At 43.2% G+C, this 21,416-nt stretch overlaps 1 protein-coding gene across 4 annotated transcripts in view; it reads left to right on the top strand.

The window, feature by feature from the left end:
* Positions 1-21,416, top strand: part of LOC135517587 (dymeclin-like) — a 99,182-nt gene that overhangs the window by 62,890 nt on the left and 14,876 nt on the right. For 3 of the 4 annotated variants that reach the window (XM_064942026.1, XM_064942028.1, XM_064942025.1), the window contains exons 5-9: positions 13,976-14,164; positions 14,248-14,426; positions 15,400-15,525; positions 18,038-18,149; positions 18,329-18,423. In XM_064942026.1, the coding sequence (XP_064798098.1) occupies positions 13,976-14,164; positions 14,248-14,426; positions 15,400-15,525; positions 18,038-18,094 (551 nt within the window). In that variant the 3' untranslated portion in view covers positions 18,095-18,149; positions 18,329-18,423. The remainder of the gene's footprint in view (positions 1-13,975; positions 14,165-14,247; positions 14,427-15,399; positions 15,526-18,037; positions 18,150-18,328; positions 18,424-21,416) is intronic. The other variant, XM_064942027.1, reaches the window with a different exon arrangement.

Raw genomic sequence — 21,416 nt, 5'->3', positions numbered from 1 at the left:
TACCCTGTCTACAGTATGCCTGGGCCTGTATGCCCTGACCCAGCCCCTGCTCCCTTTCCTATCCCCTGTTTGGGCCTTCTGTCTAGCTGCCTCTCGTCTTTCTTTCGCCCTGGCCCCCGCTTCCTCGCCCAACTCCTGCCTCCTGGACATGGCACCATGACTTGGCCTGGATTAGTCAGTTTTAGTGCCCGCATTACTACCAGAGAAGGCATGCTCTGGGGGGGTGGGGGGGTGGGAGTGGAAGTTATTAAGACATCAACATGAAGAATATAGCATGTCAGGATTAGGACCAGGAGTAATGTAGAACCATTGTCAGGGTAAAAACTTCTGGCCCTCGTTGTGAGGTGTGTACTGGTCAAATGAAATGTTATTTGTCACATACATGTGTTTAGCAGATGTTATTGCGGGTGTAGAGAAATGCTTGCATTTCTAGCTGTAACAGTGCAGTAATATCTAACAATTTCACAACAATACACACATCTAAAGGAATGGAAGTAAGAATATATACATATTTTGGTGAGCAATGTCTGTGACAGACTAAGATACAGTTGAATGGATAGAATACAGTACATACATATGAGATGAGTAATGCAAAAAATATGTAAACATTATTAAAGTGACTAGTATTCCATTATTAAAGTGGCCAGTGATTTCAAGTCTATGTATATAGGGCAGCAGCATCTAATGTGCTAGTAATGGCTATTTAACAGTCTGATGACCTTGCGATAGAAGCTGTTTTCAGTCTCTCTGTCCCAGCTTTATGCACCTGTACTGACCTCGACTTCTGGATGATAGCGGGGTGAACAGGCAGTAGCTCGGGTGGTTGTTGTCCTTGATTATCTTTTTCGCCTTCCTGTGACATAGGGTGCTGTAGGTGTCCTGGAGGGTAGGTAGTTTGCCCCCGGTGATGCATTGGGCAGACCGCACCACCCTCTGGAGAGCCGTGCAGTTGCGGTACCAGGCGGTGATACAGCCCGACAGGATGCTCTCAATTGTGTCAAGCCAAATTTCTTCAACCTCCTGAGGTCCTGCTGCATCTTCTTCACCACGCTGTCTGTGTGGGTGGACCATTTCAGTTTGTCAGTGACGTGTACGCCGAGGAACTTGAAGCTTTTCACCTTCTCCACTGCGGTCCCATCGATGTGGATAGGGGGGTGCTCCCTCTGCCGTTTCCTGAAGTCCACAATCAGGTCCTTTGTTGAAGTTGGGTGAGAGGTTATTTTCCTGGCACCACACTCCCAGGGCCCTCACCACCTCCCCGGGTTGAGGTTGGGCGACTGTGGAGGCCACGTCATCTGATGCAGCGCTCCATCACTCTCCTTGGTCAAATAGCCCTTACAGAGCCTGGAGGTGTGTTTTGGGGTCATTGTCCTGTTGAAAAACAAATAATCCTCCCACTAAGCACAAACCAGATTGGATGGCATATCGCTGCCGAATGCTGTGGTAGCCATGCTGGTGTTAAGTATGCCTTGAATTCTAAATAAATCACAGACGGTGTCACCAGCAAAGCACCCCCCACACAATCACACCTCCTCCATGCTTCACGTGGGAACCACACATGCAGAGATCATCCGTTCACCTACTCCTCATTTCACGAAGACACGGTAGTTGGAACCAAAAATCTCACATTTGGGCTCTTCAGACCAAAGGACAGATTTCCACCGGTCTAATGTCCATTGCTCGTGTTTCTTGGCCCAAGCAAGTCTCTTCTTATTGGTGTCCTTTAGTAGTGTTTTTTTTTGCAGCAATTTGACTAGGCCTGATTCACGCAGTCTCTTTTGAACAGTTGATGTTGAGATGTCTGTTACTTGGACTCTGTGAAGAATTTATTTGGGTTGCAATTTATGAGGCTGGTAACTCCTTTCCTGTGGTGGTCCTCATGAGAGCCAGTTTCATCATAAAGCTTGATGTTTTTTGCGACTGCACTTTAACATCCACAGGATCTGTGTCCCGCTTGCAGACTAACGTAGGCTAATGTGATTAGCATGAGGTTGTAAGAAAGAAACAACATTCCCAGGACATAGACTCGTCTGATATGGGCAGAAGCTTAAATTCTTGTTAATCAAACTGCATTGTCCAATTTACATTAGCTTATACAGTGAAAGAATACCATACTATTGTTTGAGGAGAGTGCACAATTGTGAACTTGAAAATGAATGAATAAACCGATTTTGGCACATTTGGGCAGTCTTGATACAACACTTTGAACCGATATGCAATGTGGCATTGGATCAGTCTAAAACTTTGCATGTACACTGCTGCCATCTAGTGGCCATAGTCTAAATTGCTCCGGGGATGGAATAATACGTTATGGCCTTTCTCTTGCATTTCAAAGATGATAGTACAAAAAAACACACGTGTTTTTCTTTGTATTATCTTTTACCAGATCTAATGTGTTATATTCTCCTACATTAATTTCACATTTCCACAAACTTCAAAGTGTTTACTTTTGAAATGGTATCAAGCATACGCATTTCCTTGCTTCAGGTCCTGAGCTACAGGCAGAGTTGGGTATTTCATTTTAGGTGAAAATTGATAACAGAATTTAAAATTTCTTGACATTTTCCGGATTGACCTTCATGTCTTAAAATAATGATGGACTGTTGTTTCTCTTTGCTTATTTGAGCTGTACTTGCCATAATATGGACTTTTTTATTCTTCTACCAAATAGGGCTATCTACTGTATACCACCCCTACCTTGTCACAACACAACTGATTGTCTCAAACGCATTAAGAAAAAAAAGAAATTCCACAAATGAACTTTTTACAAGGCACACTTGTTAATTGAATTGTATTCCATGTGACCACCTCATGAAGTTGGTTGAGAGAATGCCAAGAGTGTGCAAATCTGTCTTCAAGGCAAAGGGTGGCTACTCTGAAGAATATAACATATATTTGGATTCTAACACATGTTTGGTTACTACATGATTCCATATATGTTATGTAAAAAATAAAAAATAAACATTAATGAGTAGGTGTCCAAACTTTTGACTGGTACTGCATTCAGAAAGTATTCAGACCCCATGACTTTTGCCACATTTTGTTACAGTACAGCCTTATTCTAAAATTGATAAAATATGTTTATTTTCATCAATCTTTACACAATAGCCCATAATGACAAAGCAAAAACAGGTTTATAGATTTTTTTAAATAAATTAAATCACATTTAGATAAGTATTCAGACCCTTTTACTTAGTACTTTGTTGAAGCACCTTTAGCGGTGATTATAGCCTCGAATCTTCTTGGGTATGACGCTACAAGCTTGGCACACCTGTATTTGGTGAGTTTGTCCAATTATTCTCTGCAGATCCTCTCAAGCTCTGTCAGGTTGGATGTGGAGAGTTGCTGCACACTATTTTCGGGTCTTTCCATAGATGTTCGATCCGGTTCAAGTACAGGCTCTGGCTGGGCCCCTCAGGGACATTCAGAGACTTGTCTCGAAGCCTCTCCTGCATTGTCTTGACTGTGTGCTTAGGGTCGTTATCCTGTTGGAAGGTGAACCTTCACTCCAGTCTGAGGTCCTGAGTGCTCTGGAGCAGGTTTTCATCAAGGATCTCTCTGTACTTTGCTCTGTTCTTCTTTCCCTCTAGTCTCCCAGTCCCCGCCTCTTAAAAACAACCCCACAGCATGATGCTGCCTTCGCCGTGCTTCACCGTAGGTCGAGAGCCGTGCGTCCCCGAAACCCAGACAAGCCGCACTGCTAGGAAGAGTCTTGGTGGTTCCAAACTTCCATTTAAGAATGATCAAGCCCGCTGTGTTCTTGGAGACCTTCAATGCTGCTGACATTTTTTGGTACCTTTCCCCAGATCTGTGCTTCTATACAATCCTGTCTTGGAGCTCTGTGGACAATTCCTTCGACCTCATGGCTTGGTTTTGGCTCTGAAATGCACTGTCAGCTGTGGGACCTTATATAGACAGGTGTGTGTCTTTACCAATCATGTTCAATCAATTGATTTTACCACAGGTGGACTTTAATCAAGTTGTCGAAACATCTCAAGGATGATCAATGGAAACAGGATTCACCTCAGCCGTGTGTCATAGCAAAGGGTCTGAATACTTATGTAAAACAAGGTATTTTTTTCTTTATTTTAAAAAATAAATTTTTTCAAATTACAAATACTTTTTCGCTTTGTCATTGTGGGATATTGTGTGTCGATTTTAGATTTTTAATTTTATTAATCAATTTTCTAATAAGGCTGTAACGTAACAAAACGTGGAAAAAGTGAAGGGGGTCTGAATACTTTTCGAATGCACTGTATGTGTGTCGGCAGTCGTCACAGCATTGTATATTCTGCTGTGTGTATGTTTCTCCTAACGTTGGTAAATGTATTGGTGTGTGTGCATATTTTTCCTGTTGTTGGTAAATCAGCACGCCTACAGACCTCACGACGTCTTTAAGCTGCTGGCACTCCGCCACCGTGTCCTAATTCATTTACTCTACTGAAAATAAAACGAAGACTGGAAATAAATAACCAGCACGATCTGGCTGTTCTGTTCCTCTCAAACACCACACACACACACACACACACACATTCTGTCCTTGTCTGCTCCCCTCTCCCTCCCTTTCATGTTTCCAGTCAGAATGACTTGTTCCAGGAAGCTAGGATTTGAGAAATTCCCCCTACCCTCTTTTTTGGGCCTCTTTTATCAATCGTGTGCAGAACAAATTTGCGTGTAAATGTTTTGCAGGATTTCAGCATTTGTGAAAGGTTTAGGAACTCAAATTGTTAAACAAACCATTTAGGGTGTAAGACACATGATAACTCTTGTGTGGGAGGGAGCTGTTTGAGTGAGCAAGTTTGGAAGAGAGAGTGTAGGTAGCTTGAACAACAGGTAAACAAAACACTTCCAAGGTGTCAAACGTTGGATCAAATCTTGTGTGGGAGTTGTGAGAGTGTAGGCTGATGTGTTACTTTGCTGGTTCTGCTTTACTGACTGCCATCACTTCTTAACGTCATCTCATCTCCTCACAAGTCGTCTTCCGTTAGACTCACAACAGTGTAGATGCGATTGAGCAGACGTACAGTTGAAGTCGTAAGTTTACATACACTTAGGTTGGAGTTATTAAAACTCGTTTTTCAACCACACCACCAATTTAGTGTTATCAAACACTAGTTTTGGCAAGTCGATTAGGACATCCCCTTTGTGTATGACAAGTAATTTTTCCAACAAATGTTTATAGACACAATATTTCACTTATAATTCACTGTATCACAATTCCATTGGGTCAGAAGTTTACATACACTAAGTTGACTGTGCCTTTAACAGCTTGGAAAATTCCAGAAAATGTCATGGCTTTAGAAGCTTCTGATAGGCTAAATGACATCATTTGAGTCAATTGGAGGTGTACCTGTGGATGTATTTCAAGGCATACCTTCAAACTCAGTGCCTCTTTGCTTGATATCATGGGAAAATCAAAAGAAATCAGCCAAGACCTCAGAAAAAAAATTGTAGACATCCACAATTCTAGTTCATCCTTGGGAGCAATTTCCAAATACCTGAAGGTACCGCATTCATCTGTACAAACAATAGTTCGCAAGGATTCCATGGGACCGCGCAGCTGTCCTACCGCTCAGGAAGGAGACGCGTTCTGTCTCCTAGAGATTAACATACTTTGGTGCGAAAAGTGCAAATCAATCCCAGAACAACAGCAACGGACCTTGTGAAGATGCTGGAGGCAACCGGTACAAAGTATCTATATCCACAGTAAAACGAGTCCTATATTGACATAACCTGAAAGGCTACTCAGCAAGGAAGAAGCCACTGCTCCAAAACCACCATAAAAAAGCCAGACTATGGTTTGCAGCTGCACATGGGGACAAAGATCATACTTCATGGTTAAATGTCCTCTGGTCTGACGAAACAAAAATAGAACTGTTTGGCCATAAAGACTATTGTTATGTTTGTAGGAAAAAGTGCTTGCAAGCCGAAGACACCATCCCAACCGTGAAGCACAGGGGTGGCAGCAGCATGTTTTGTGGGTGCTTTGCTGCAGGAGGGACTGGTGCACTTCACAAAATAGATGGCATCATGAGGTAGGAAAATATGTGGATATATTGAAGCAACATCTCAAGACATCAGTCAGGAAGTTAAAGCTTGGTCGCAAATGGGTCTTCCAAATGGACAATGATCCCAAGCATACTTCCAAAGGTGTCAAAATGGCTTAAGGACAACAAAGTCAAGGTGGCGAGCATGGAGGCCTAAAAACCTGACTCAGTTACACCAGCTCTGTCAGGAGGAATGGGCCAAAATTCACTCAACTTATTGTGGGAAGGTTGTGGAAGGCTACCGGAAACGATTGACCCAAGTTAAACAATTTAAAGGCAATGCTACCGAACACTCAATCAGTATATGTATGTGATGAAAGAAATAAAAGCTGAAATATATAATTCTCTCTACTATTATTCTGACATTTCACATTCTTAAAATAAAGTGGTGATCTAACTGACCTAAGACAGGGAATTTTTACTTGGATTAAATGTCAAGAATTGTGAAAAACTGAGATTAAATGTATTTGTCAAAGGTGTATGTAAAATTCAGACTTCAACTGTAGATTTCTCAAATATATGTCATGCCAGTGTCTTGTCTATGATGGTGCTAGCTGTTAGTGTATGACTCGTTGTTAACAGCACACAGATGGAGCCCTGAGAGACCGACAGCATGAACATGAATACGGTAGATACTGTTCAAGGTTCACTTTACAATCACCTATCAGCCATTTCTCATAATGAGGATTTGATGTCCTGTCTAATGGCAATAATAGTGACACTATCTCTATGTTCATTATGACAATCATTGTATGGGTCAGTCTGGATTTATTCTCACAGACCGTGGGCCATGATCAACTGAATATGACACACACACACAGACAAATGGACGGACGGACAGACAGACAGACGGAGAGAGTTTGGTAGACCACTGTTATTCATCCTAACACGGAGACTTTTCTCTCAGAGGGAGCCTGATAGCTGGGGAGAAATGCCAAACAGTCATGAACGGGTTGCAGTGTTAATTCCTGGTTGAATAGCAAGAGAAGGGCAGTGTTGTTGTTGTGTGGGTGGTGTGGCAGACCAAGGGCTAGCCTGGAGCCGAGGATGTGCCCTCAATGCACCCTGCCTTCTTCCAGCCCAGGCGCCAGTCCCTGTGTCCACATTAAGCCTCTCCTCCTCCTTCTGTAATGGCGCGACAGGGCCAGAGCCAGAAAGGCACATGCGATATTGCATTATTGTATTTGTGTAGTGGGCAGGCAGTGTAAGCAAGCCAGATGCATAACAGTGAGGTAAAGGGAGTAGAGGGGGGGAGAAAGAAAGAGATTGAGAGAGAGGTTGATAAAGAGAGAGTCAGTAGAGTGAGTCAGGAAGCGTTGCTGCCAGACAGCCAGACCCTGGCTCTGCTTTGCTCTGGCCTGTGTCCAAAATGGCACCCTAAACCCCTATATAGTGCACTACTAGTATTATATAATTTTTTAGGTAGTGTGCTACGTAGGGAATAGGGTATCATTTTGGACGGAGAACTGCTCTCACAGAGATGGGTGTGGTGTAGCCGGTCTGGTGCCAGTGATGAGCAGGGCTCAGTCACAAGGGCTCCTTATCTACCCCACTCCTCTCCTCCCTCTCACCCCCGACTCCCCCGCTCCATTGGGTTACTGCCGCCAGCCGCCACCGCTAGACGCCATGCAAGGAATTAGCTTGGAGTGCTTGACCAGCACTGTGGCCCCTGGGCAGGCCACAGACTTGGGGCTGAGGGAGACTGGCAAAGACGTCGCTATCCTGAGGGGGACTGGGGGGGGGGGAGCAGGGATGTGACCATGGTCTGTTTTTTGCTGTGGATGGTGTTTGTTTATGTCCTTTGGCCGAGGCACTGAGATGTCCAGGCAGATTTTCCACCCACCGGATCCATACAGTCCAGCTCCAGGGCATTAGACTGAGTTGGACAGAGTCAGGGATACACACACACACACACACACACACACACACACACACACACACACACACACACACACACACACACACACACACACACACACACAGACTATTGCTCCCCAGTCACATTTTACATTGACAAAATGCATTTGCTGTGATTCAGTTCTTTCTCCAAGCGCACAGATGAATATGGACCAAAGCATTAACCCAGCAGATCAAAGAAGGAACGTGGTTTTGACGATAGCAGAGCTATTACTGCCCATAATTGTGTAGGAAGAGCAGTCAGGCTTGGAAACAGGACTGTAGTAATGTCTATCACCTCTAGATGGAGACAGATCCATTTCACTTTGATAAAGATTAGTCTTCTAACACACGGTCTGTGTTCTTTCCTCTGATAGTATAAGGCTTAGTAGAGCCACAATGCACTGTGTTAAAAATACAGTACCATGTTCAGAATGTATTTTTAATAGCAACATCTCAATTGTTGGTCCTTACATTCCTCTCTGTACCAGGCATTGTAGGCTGCTTCTTTTCATTGTCCCATTTTCTATACATTTATTTTTTAGCATAAATTCTACAAAATATTTTCATATATATTTATGAGCAGTTACTAGTGCCTATAATCATGTGTTTCACATTGCTTATAAGGTGTTATAAATATGCTTATAAAGCACAGGGATGTTTTTCATGGTTCAAGCTATGCCCTTTAGTTTCAGTGAAGGGAAATCTTAATGCCACAGCAGTTTGGGAAAGGCCCTTTCCTGTTTCAGCATGACAATGTCCCTGTGCACAAAACGAGATCCACACAGAAATTGTCTGTCAAGATCAGTGTGGATGGTCTGCACAGAGCCCTGACCACAACCCCATCGAACACGTTTGGGATAAATTGGATCGCCAACTGCAAGCCAGACCAAATGAAATTCTATTTGTCACATGCGCCGAATACAACAGGTAGACCTTACAGTGAAATGCTTACTTACAAGCCCTTAACCAACAATGCAGTTCAAGAAAAAATAAGAAAAAAAGATTTTCAAAAGTAAGAGATAAGAATAACAAATTATTAAAGAGCAGCAGTAAATAACAATAGCGGGGCTATATACAGGGGGTACTGGTACAGAGTCAATGTGGGGGGGCACCGGTGTCGAGGTAATGTGTACATGTTGGTAGAGTTATTAAAGTGACTATACATAACTATAACAGAGAGTAGCAGCAGTCAGGGTAGCCATTGATTAGCTGTTCAGGAGTCTTATGGCTTGGGGATAGAAGCTATTTAGGAACCTCTTGGACCTAGACTTGGTGCTCCGGTTACCGCTTGCCGTGACGTAGCAGAGAGAACAGTCTATGACCAGGGTGGCTGGAATCTTTGACAATTCTTAGGGCCTTCCTCTGACACCATCTGGTATAGAGGTCCGAGATGGCAGGAAGCTTGGCCCTGGTGATGTCGGTGATGCCAGCAGCATACCACCCCACTGTTGGCTTGCTTCTGAAGCTGAGCAGGGTTGGTCCTGGTCGGTCCCTAGATGGGAGACCAGATGCTGCTGGAAGTGGTGTTGGAGGGCCAGTTGGAGGCACTCTTTTCTCAGGTCTAAATAAATATCCCAATTCCCCAGTGCCCTGTGTAGGGTTCCGTCTTTCGGATTCCACGTTAAATGGGTGTCTTGACTCTCTGTGGTCACTAAAGATCCCATGGCACTTATCGTAAGAGTAGGGGTGTTAACCCTGGTGTCCGGGCTAAATTCCCAAGCTGTCCCTCATTCCGTCACCGAATCATCCCCAGCTCACAATTGGCTCATTCATCACCCTCCTCTCCCCTGTAACTATTTCCCAGGTCGTTGCTGTAAATGAGAATGTGTTCTCAGTCAACTTACATGGTAAAATAAAACATATATATATTTTTTTAAATGTACTGGGCTGGGCTCTGTAATGCCTTGCGGTCGGAGGTAGTTGCCATACCAGGCAGTGATGCAACCCATCAGGATGCTCTCGACGGTGCAGCTGTAAAACCTTTTGAGGATCTTCGGACCCGGGGCAGCAGGGTAGCCTAGTGGTTAGAGCGTTGGACTAGTAACCGGAAGGTTTCAAGTTCAAACCCCCGAACTGACAAGGTACAAATCTGTCGTTCTGCCTCTGAACAGGCAGTTAACAGGCAGTTAACCCACTGTTCCTAGGCCGTCATTGAAAATAAGAATTTGTTCTTAACTGACTTGCCTAGTTAAATAAAGGTAAAATTAAAAATTAAAAGGTACAGTATACGGAAAATATAAATGCAGGAAGTCCAATCGTTTGTGAGGTATATTTGTGAGGTAATATTTTCAGTCTCCTGAGGGGGAATAGGTTTTGTTGTGCCCTCTTCATGACTGTCTTTGTGTGTTTGGACCATGTTAGTTTGGTAGTGATGTGGACGCCAAGGAACTTGAAGCTCTCAACCTGCTCCACTACAGCTCTGTTGATGAGAATGGGGGCATGCTAGGTCCTCCTTTTCCTGTAGTCCACAATCATCTCCTTTGTCTTGATCACGTTGAGGGAGAGGTTGTTGTCCACACGGTCAGGTCTCTGACCTCCTGCCGATAGGCTGTCTCATTGTTGTCGATCAGGCTTACCACTGTGTCGTCAGCAAACTTAATGGTGGTGTTGGAGTCGTGCAGTCATGAGTGAACAGGGAGTACAGGAGGAGGGGACTGAGCACGCACCCCTGAGAGGCCCCTGTGTCAAGGATCAGCGTGGCGGATGTGTTGCTACCTACCTTTACCACCTGGGGGTGGAAGTCCAGGATCCAGTTGCAGAGTGAGGTGTTTAGTCCTTGGGTCCTTAGCTTAATGATGAGCTTTGAAGGCACTATGGTGTTGAACGCTGAGCTGCAGTCAATGAATAACATCCTCACATAGGTGTTCCTTTGGTCCAGGTGTGAAAGGGCAGTGTGGAGTGCAATAGAGATTGCATCATCTGTGAATATGTTGGTGCAGTATGCAAAAATGGAGTGGGTCTAGGGTTTCTGGGATAATGGTGATGATGTGAGCCATGACCAACCTTTCGAAGCATTTCATGGCTACAGACGTGAATGCTATGGATCGGTAGTCATTTAGGCAGGTTACCTTAGTGTTCTTGGGCGCAGGGACTATGGTGGTCTGCTTGAACATGTTGGTATTACAGACTCAGACAGGAAGAGGTTGAAAATGTCAGTCAAGACACTTGTCAGCGCATGCTCGGAATACACGTCCTGGTAATCCGTCTGGCCCTGCAGCTTTGTGAATGTTGACCTGTTAAAGGTCTTACTCACATACTGCGGGATTGCTTGATCACACAGTCGTCCGTAACAGCTGATACTCTCATGCATGTTTCAGTGTTACTTGCCTCGAAGCGAGCATATAAGGGATTTAGCTCGTCTGGTAGGCTCGTGTCACTGGGCAGCTCTCGGCTATGATCCCCTTTGCAGTCTATAATAGTTTGCAGGCCCTGCCACATCCGACAAGTGTCAGAGCCGGTGTAGTACAATTCAGTCTTAGTCCTGTATTGATGCTTGGCCTGTTTGATGGTTCGTCTGAGGGTATAGCGGGATTTCTTATAAGCTTCCGGGTTAGAGTCCCACTCATTGAAAGCGGCAGCTCTCCCCTTTAGCTCAGTGCGAATGTTGCCTGTAATCCTTGGCTTCTGGTTGTGGTATGTACTTACAGTCACTGTGAAGACGACGTCCTCAATGCACTTATTGATGAAGCCAGTGACTGATGTGATGTACACCTCAATGGAAGAATCCCGGAACATATTCCCGTCTGTGCTAGCAAAACAGTCCTGTAGTTTAGCATCTGCTTCATCTGACCACTTTTTTATAGACCGTGTCACTGGTGCTTCCTGCTTCAATTTTTGCTTGTAAGCAGGAATCAGGAGGATATAATTATGGTCAGATTTGCCAAATGGAGGGAGAGCTTTGTACACGTCTCTGTGTGTGGAGGAAAGGTGGTCGAGAATATTTTTCCCTCTGGTTGCACATTTAAAATGCTGATAGAAATTAGGTAAAACTGATTTGTTTCCCTGCATTAATTGTTTCCCTGCATTCCCTGCACCGGCCACTAGGAGCTCCACCAATCTCAGTTCCGATGTCCAGAAGCTCTTTTCGCTCAAAATGTTGCTGCTACTGTCTCTTATGTACAAAACAATTTACGAACAACGTGAAAAAACAAACAAAATAGCATGGTTAGTTAAGAGCTGATAAGATGGCAGCCTTCCCCTCCGGTGCCATCACAACGCAGTCGCCTAACATCACTGCCTGACCTCACAAATGCTCTTGTGGTTGAATGGAAGCATGTCCCCGCACCAATGTCCAACATCTAGTGGAAAGCCTCTAGTGGAAGAGGGGACCAACTCCATATTAAAGCCCATGATTTCGTAATGATGTGTTTGACGAGCTGGTGTCCACATACTTTTGGTCATGTAGAAAAGCATGCATCTGTCAGAAAATCTATTAAAATGTTACAAATAGCCGATTCATTAACATGTTTTGCTCATATGACATACATCTTCCAAAAATACCTAATATTTTGTGACAACTGATGCAACCTCTCCTACCTTGTTGAATTGACAGTCATTGACCTACAAGTCATTTTGCATGCGAAACAACCATAGGGAATTCAGTAACCTAGTAAATCTTAGCCTAGGCAGCCGATAGTGTGCAATACACTCGTGTCCCCCGTGGACCGGCTCGTACATAAAGCATCCTCCATTTAGGCTGCAAAGGCATTTTCCTCCATTGCTTGAATGGCGAGCCGCTGGGAAAGAGACAATTGTGTGTACTGTCTAAATGAAATACAATTTTCCACCACCATTTTCAGATTTCTTTATGCTTTAAGATGTTGCTTTAAGATTGTCTGAAAATCCCAAAATGGTGGTGGCCTTATTAGTTCAGTGACTATGTAATTTGTTAGGTACGGCAGGGTAGCCTAGTGGTTAGAGCATTGGGACTAGTAACCGAAAGGTTGCAAGTTCAAACCCCCGAGCTGACAAGGTACAAATCTGTTGTTCTGCCACTGAACAGGCAGTTAACCCACTGTTCCTAGGCCATCATTGACTTGCCTAGTTAAATAAAGGTAAAATTAAAAATTAAAAGGTACAGTATACGGAAAATATAAATGCTCTAGGTCTGCCTTCCGCATCTGCTGTAGATGGGGACTGAGCTACTGCGGTGTTTGTCAGACCATGAGACATCCTGAAAATCACCTAGATGTAGGACAGACACACCTTATTCCAAGGGGTATGAAAACTGTCGTGATAAATGGCGGTCACTGCAGTCAACAGCTGCAGTATTGCTCATTGGATTACCCCGGATCATGGAATAGGCTATGTGAATGTTTATAAAGACAAAAGGCAGACATGGAATTATTTCATTTGGATGGATGGTTGACATGACAGAAAGGTAGGCGGATATTTTCTTATCTAAAATTTGGGTGAATCTTTGCTTCAGTATACTCTTCTCAAGCTCGTTACGTCTCGTTACGTCGTTACTCAAGCCTGGATGGGCTCGCACCTAGTAAAAACCTTAGCCAATTGCGCAATATATTAAAAAATTCTAACTAAATTCACCAGCGACATCATTAGGAGATAAGGATTGTGAGCACAGTGTTTCTGATCAGATCAACGATGATCTTCTAATGTATTTGTGTGGCTACGATGCCATCTTTAGAGCACAGCATGAAATAGGCTACTACCGAGGTCTGATGATGCTTCTGACAATATAGTAAAAGGCGTGTTGTGTTGGTTTTGGGTGATGTGCTAAAGTCTGTATAACCCTGTGACGTACAGTACCAGTCAAAAGTTTGGACACACCTACTCATTCAAGAGTTGTTCTTTATTTTTACTATTTTCTACGTTGTAGGATAATAGTGAAGACATCAAAACTATTAAATAACACATATGGAATCATGTAGTAACCCCAAAAAGTTTTCAACAAATCAAAACGTACTTTATATTCTTCAAAGTAGCCACCCTTTGCCTTGAGACAGCTTTGCACATTCCATATGTGTTATTTCATAGTTTTGAGGTCTTCACTCTTATGTTTCCTCCAGGTGGGTTGTGGAGTATGTTCGCGCTGGGTGGAGCCGGCAGTAAGCCAGGATTGGAACAGGAACAGAACCCTCTGCCACTGTCCAATCAGAGCCTGTTATTGCTTCTGGTGCTAGCCAATCTGACAGATGGACCCAACAACTGTCCCAACCCCTACAGACAGGCTGTCACATGCTTCAAAAACACACAAGGTACAGAATATGTGCTAGTACCAGTAAAAGGTGACAGGGGGACCTTTCAATGAATGGGTACTAAACCTGTGTGTTTTCCACAGACATGTCATCCATCCCTACAGAGCAGCACCATATGTTCCAGATTAACTTCAACAGCCTTTACACAGCTCTGTGTGAGCAGCAGAGATCCGACCAGGCTACACTGATACTCTACACACTACTACATCAGAACACCAACATGAGGACATACATGCTGTCATGCACAGACATGGAGAACCTGGTGAGTTAGTCGCAAATTGCGCACACATACACTACTCTCTACACACTGCTGCATCAAAACACAAACATGAGGACATATGCTCAGTTTATTAGGTACAAATTTCAAATCATGTTGGTCACGTTTTCCGGCACCACATTCTCCTAACGGAAACTCTGAAATGTACTCTGTGTAATCTGAGTCATCCTCTTTGACTTAGTTCTTATTTTTTCCCTGCTGACACAGTGGGGCACAGTAGACAGCTGTTCCTGTGGGGTGTGCTGTGACGTCACCTCTTAGCAGGTTTTAAGTGTATTAGGGAGCGCAGAGAGGGGAGCGCCACAGACCATTGCTCTGCAGGACCCACCTGTGACAGAGGATCACTCCCACACAGTGGAACCATGCTTGAACAAACACACACACACACACACATGGGTGGACACACATAGCGCTTCCCGAAGCACCCCACTGTGGAACAATGCTGGAGGCCTAAACACACAAACACACACTTTCTCTTAGTGTAGTCTGGGATGTTGGATTCGTGTCAGAGCTTGCTCAGTGCACTCTGCCTGCTTATTCTGCAATAGTGTCAGTCTGCACAGCAGGAATGCAGGATTTCACAACAGAAGTTGATAGAATGGCTGTACCCTGGAGAAACACCATGCAGACACGTACCCTGGAGAAACATCATGCAGACATGTTCCCTGGAGAAACACCATGCAGACACGTACCCTGGAGAAACACCATGCAGACACGTACCCTGGAGAAACACCATGCAGACACGTACCCTGGAGAAACACCATGCAGACACGTACCCTGGAGAAACACCATGCAGACACGTACCCTGGAGAAACACCATGCAGACACACACACAGTAGACCAGGACATCCTGGTAAACAGTGTAATTTGTTACTGAGTTTACTATCCTGGCCAAATAAATACATTAAAATACGAATAGCCATTCTCAAATTATTTTACTCCTTCCCCTCCTCCTTAGGTGATGCCCATCCTCAAGATCCTGTATCACGTGGAAGACAGGAACTCTCATCACGTCTACATGGCCCTCATCATCCTCCTCATCCTCACTGAGGAAGATACCTTCAATAGGTCCATACATGAGGTGGTGAGTACTGACCCCTCACTCTAACCCTCACCATCCTCCTCATCCTCACTGAGGACGATACCTTCAACAGATCCATATGTGAAGGGGTGAGTAGTATCCCTGATTGATTGAGCCCTGAAAATGTACTCCAGTGTCACACACAAATGATGCACACCAGTAATTGCACTCCTATGACAGAAGGGACACAGCCCTGCAAACAACACGTGTTCCCTTTTAGCACATTCTGGTTATAGACGTCTGAGACATTTCTCTGTATGAGGTATGATTTCTCAAACATCAGGACATGTGCCATTTCAGATAAGAACAGTACATTCTATGATAGGCACTGTCTCCCCATCTCCCTCTGTGTATTTCAGTCTTCATTTTTTCTTCCTACTCAGCTTGTCAATGAATTTGCCGTGTGTTTGAACAGAGAGCCTTTAAACCACTTAGGACACGGTGCTTGACGCCATTCTGCTCTTCCATTACATTTCAGTTGTGTGAATCATTTTTGACATTTTAAAGTCATTCCTCTCTTTCTCTGTACGTGCGGAGCCTATCAAGTTTCAGTCTACTGGCTAGGCTGCATATGAATTTGTCTCTGTCTGAGTCCCAAATGGCACTATCCCCTATATAGTGCACTACTTCTCACCAGGGCCCATAGGGCTCTGGTCAAAAGTAGTGCACTATATAGATAATAATGTGTCATTTGGGAACCCTGTTTGACTGCAGCAGGAAATCCTAAAGCCTAGGCTGTAGCTGCCAGCAGACTTCTCTCTGAGACTCTATGTTTTGGATGAAAATCCATTTCACATTGGTCTCTTTGCTGTTGACATGTAATTTCCAGCAGTTCTAGGTTCAATGTAAACCAACCACAGTCAGGCCAGCTCTCAATATTCAGATGGGTGTTTCTCATCATAGAAAAATCAATGCAGAAGTACTTTAATGCTGTTGTGGTGTTTTGGGGCTGTGAGTTGAGCCTGAGATTAGACTGCCATGTTGGTCTATGTTTTGTCCATCAGTTGCTGATGGTTGTCACCCAGTGCCTAAGGTGCTGTGTGACTGTGACTCCATTTAGTGTCTCCAGAGCCAGGTGGATGGACTCGGATCATGTATTACTACACACATCACAGCTAGGCTTCTACAACCTCTGTTGCATTTGATAGTGCAGACGTGACCATGGCGCAGCCTAGTCAATTTCACAAATGATCTCTTTGAAGTCTAAATCTGTGATAGTTTGACAGTACAGAATAGGTCTTTAAATTAGTGCATTATTCTATTTCTGCATGTTAGTGAAAAAGAAGGTGCAATCTCAAATGCATTATTTAATGTGTAATTGTGTGTGTTTCTAGATTGCTTTTTCAGAATCTATATCCTTCCCCAACATAAAGTAAGGCCAAACCTTATGACATCCTGTCCTGCCAACCGTTACCGAGACTTACGTTACTTCTGACATGAAGTGCTGTTACCGTGGTCGCTAAGCACCCTGGAAACACAAGGTTGACAACCAGAAGTAATAGGCCTACTGTGGTAATGGAAAAATAGTCGAGCCATCAAGTTGCATGAAACACTTACAGTAAATATCTTGTTTAGGAGAGAGGGGGAGAGGATTTTGATATTTGTGTTTTACAGAGAAAAAAGTCATTTGTGATCGAAATGGTGATAGCTACTGCTGGTGGTGCTCTAATTTTTCCTCTGAATTTGTACAGTACCGGTGTTTCTACTTTATTCATTTAGAAGTGGCGCGCCACTGCTAAATTGTTGCCGCCACACCAAACATTATTATTATTATTATTATTTATTTTGGGGGGATAGAAAAACTGTCCGTGGAAAGCTGAAATGACTAAAACCAGACCAAGTTTGTATAGAATTTAATTGACCTATATGTTTTATATATTTGAGAACTAGAAATTCACTAAATAAAAGCTAAAACATTGAAACCAATAAAATAAAACTATGAATTTAGGAGTACTTCTGCCATGGATGGCTTACCGATCGGGCACGCAGGGCACATGCCCAGGGGCCCCATTGATTTTGTTATAATGTTTGATCATAAGAACACAAAATTAGCCATGGCAAAATGTGTCATTTTCTCTCCGCTCCATGGAAAACATTTAAAAAATTGCAGGAAAGTAGTCCCTTTTTGATCCAGAAAAAAACCTTGCTCATTGCTAATAGCACACCTGCCTGATAATATGGTATGGTCCCATATATAAGCTATGGTAAAAAGTCAGCCCTAAAATATTTTGGGGGCAATATGTTATATGCTGGGGAGGATTATAGATAGATCAGATTTTCATTCATTTTGGAGTATAATGTACCTTTAAAAAGTCACCCGAAATGACCTTCTCACAGTCCTTCTACAAAAAAATACCCCTGGGGCATGCTGCTGTGGACCCCCCCACCCACCTCTCCCTCCACGACCTTTGCCACCACTGCTATAAAAAAAAAATTAAATGCTGAGTAGTTACTCACTCTCCCACCCTCCCTCTTTCTCTTTCTCCCTCTCTCGCTCAAACTCCCCCTCTCCCAGGTATTAAAAAACATAACTTGGTATTTAGAGCGTTCATTAACAGATCTCCCTGGGTAGTCTACTCATCCTAGTGGTCATACGCACCATCCAGTTCAACATGACACGGACCAGGGTGAGTACACATGCGCACACACACACATACACAGACACACACACACACACAAATACACACACAAAAAAAAAATCTCAGCATACACTTTGTTTACACTCTCCTAGCTTTGTTTTCTCCCAAGATCGTCTCAATGGAATTCCAGGTAGGTCAATACACCTCTCTCATTTCCTCTCTTCCAGGATAAGTACCTTCACACCAACTGCCTGGCTGCCCTAGCCAATATGTCTGCCCAGTTCCGCTGCCTACACCAGTATGCAGCCCAGCGCATCATCAGGTGAGGCTACAATTCCGTCGTCCGTAGAACTATTGCTGACTGTCAACACAGACACGGGTATGGCCAATGCTTGTTAATGGGTATTGATATGATCTCAACTCGAACTAAAGCCTACTGGTAGATTGAAAATTGTAGAGGTTTAGCAGGTCTGTGCAGCACCTTCTGGTGTAGATATTCCAGGGTTGTGTTTTGTGCTGAGTGGGAAAGACCACCTATCTTCTTAGCTACTGATGTTGCAGCGTTCCCTCACCAAGGCAGTAGAGGCGGAGAAAATACAAAGGTTGGATTGATCGTCCTCATCAGAGAGGATTTTTAATGAGTCATTTGATTACGCTTTTGTTGTCTTCCTTGACTCATGGCCTACAGTACCTTCTGTACTAAAGTCTGCCACTATTCAGTCACAAACATTACCATAAAAAAAAAAAAAAGTGTTTCTTTTTATAAGGTCTACCACAGAGGACAACCCTTGCCAAATCACCACACCAGTATGCAAGCATTAGCATGGATTGATTCACAACATATAATTTCATTTCCATAACAACTGTGTAAAATGGCTAAGATAAGTCGATCGTTATATTGGCCGATTATCACATTCCAATCCATTTCTTGCAGATTGACGCAGTGCTTCCAGATTGAAAACAGTGTTTTTTTGGTCGGCGGTTTGGACGTGTAGCTAGTTAAGGCCGACAAAATAACAATCATTATATTGGCAGATTATTGCATTACAATTACAATTTGCAACGCACTGATTTCAGTTTGAAACCATGTTTTTAGATTGGTGGATTGGAAGTACAGATGGGTTACACATTTCCCTTGGTGCCAGTGACCATGTTGGTTTGGTGCATGACGGAATTAAAGACAAGCGCATATAAAGTATAAGGGCAACATTTAAGGGTAATAGTTGTGCATATTTATTCTGTTTTGTAAATTATCCTGTAGGGTGGAGTGGTAGTATTTTATATGGTGATTATTTGATGTGTGATTGAGTTAGTGATTTCTTTTGGCTTCTCTGAATGCCTTGACAACTTGATACATAGCAACAGATTCCAGATTGCCTTGGTAGCTTTACTAAGCACACAAACAAGCTTAGACAAACACATGTATAAGAAAACACACTCACTCAGTCACACGAACACTTACTCCACCCTGATGATGGAATAAAGTTGCTGGTCATAATAAGACACATAGTTAGTGGGAAAGTGCTTGGAATTACCTGCTTTGTGTTTATTTTGACTTTCTTTTACTCTCTTTTTATTTTTAAAACAATTGATATTAGATATTTCACTGGATGTACAGATTAAACTTATGCCAACGTCTTTGTCAGCTGCAGCCTTTGTAATACTGTAGCCTAGGTCTATTGCTCATCTCGTGGCTCATCACATATTAGACCACTTGGCTAGCTGTCATAGATCTGTGGTTGGCTCTCAATAAAGACATCACGTCTTCTGGTTGTGTATTCTGGCTTTGAAGCAGTCAGTCAGTCAAGGAAGGTAATGGTTATGACTCCAAGCTGTTGAGAGGGAGGAGATTTCTCATGACTCTGTGGTTAGAAGTTAACTATATGAATGAATGGGAATGTGAAGGGCTTGCCCAGTGACTCACCCAGATCATTGTTCCAGATGAGCCCTGGTTAGGAGCACACACTCCGCTGGTCATACATTCTAACACACATACACGCACACATACTCCCTTTCAATGTTCACCCAGAACGACCAGACAAGTGCATGGCCTCTCCTCTTCCTCTCATCATCATTCAGGATCATTTAATGCTGTTCGTGACCACGGGGAAATGGAAACAGAAATGCATACACACACACTCCTTCGTGTTTTATTATTACTAAGAGTAGTAGTCACATGCGCCCAATACAACAGGTGTAGACCTTACAGTGAGATGCATACTTACGAGCCCCTAACCAACAATGCAGTTAAAAAAAAAAAAGACTAAGAATAAGAAATAAAAGTAAGATTTGTGATGTGGTGGTGGAGGGATATGTAATAGTAGTTCCTACACTGATTTCCTTGTGCATCTCAGCCCCATTGCAGGTGCCTCCAGATCTTGCCTCCTCTCCTCCTCTACATCATCTCTCTACACGTTTACAATTGAGTCATTTAGCAGACGCTTTTATCCAGTGCGACTTATAGGAACAATTAGGGTTAAGTGCCTTGCTCAAGGGCACATTGATAGATTAGTTACCTAGTCAGCTTGGGGATTTGAACCTGCTACATTTCGGTTACTGGCCCAGGGCTACCTGCCGCCCTACATGTATCTAATTTCACAAACAAAGTAGAAAATACTACTGTGTTGTATAAGAGCATGTGAAGTATATCTAGAACGCCAAGCCTCAGGCAAAGCATTGGTTATAATTTTACATTTTTGTCATTTAGCAGACACTTTTATTCAGAGCGACTTGAGTGTATAAGTATTTTCATGCTTTTTCCTACTGGCCCCCCATGGGAATCGAACCCACAACCCTGGCTACACAGGACTGCTACATGAACAGTCAGTGTCGTAAAGGAAAGTTATTCCAATGATTTTACTGCATGCTCAAGGCTTAAGTCAATGTTAGATTTTCTTTAACTGTCAAGTGAGAATAGTTTGCTGGAGTCAAACACAAATTCCAATCCTTCATTACTTTTGGCTGTTATCAGTTATTATTCCGGGATGTCTGTTGAGCTATAATATTAAACAAACTGACAATCAGTGATGGCTTCTCTTTTGCCTCTTTTTGAACCCCTTTGTCACCTTTCTGACCGTAACCCAAACATACTATGCATACTATAGGTATTTTACATTTTTTTTTTTTACGAAATTGGAGAAAACAAATTATTTTATGTATTTTTTTGTCCTTTTTTTCCTCCTCCCCTTTTCTTTCAGCTGCACCAGCCTCCACATGTTTTTTATTTTTTATATTTTACCTTTATTTAACCAGGCAAGTCAGTTAAGAACAAATTCTTATTTTCAATGATGGCCTGGGAACATTGGGTTAACTGCC

The sequence above is a fragment of the Oncorhynchus masou genome, chromosome 28 (assembly GCF_036934945.1).
Source record: "Oncorhynchus masou masou isolate Uvic2021 chromosome 28, UVic_Omas_1.1, whole genome shotgun sequence".
NCBI lineage: Eukaryota > Metazoa > Chordata > Actinopteri > Salmoniformes > Salmonidae > Oncorhynchus > Oncorhynchus masou.
The sequence above is the reverse complement of the archived record's forward strand: the minus strand, read 5'-3'. Positions and strand labels throughout refer to the sequence as shown.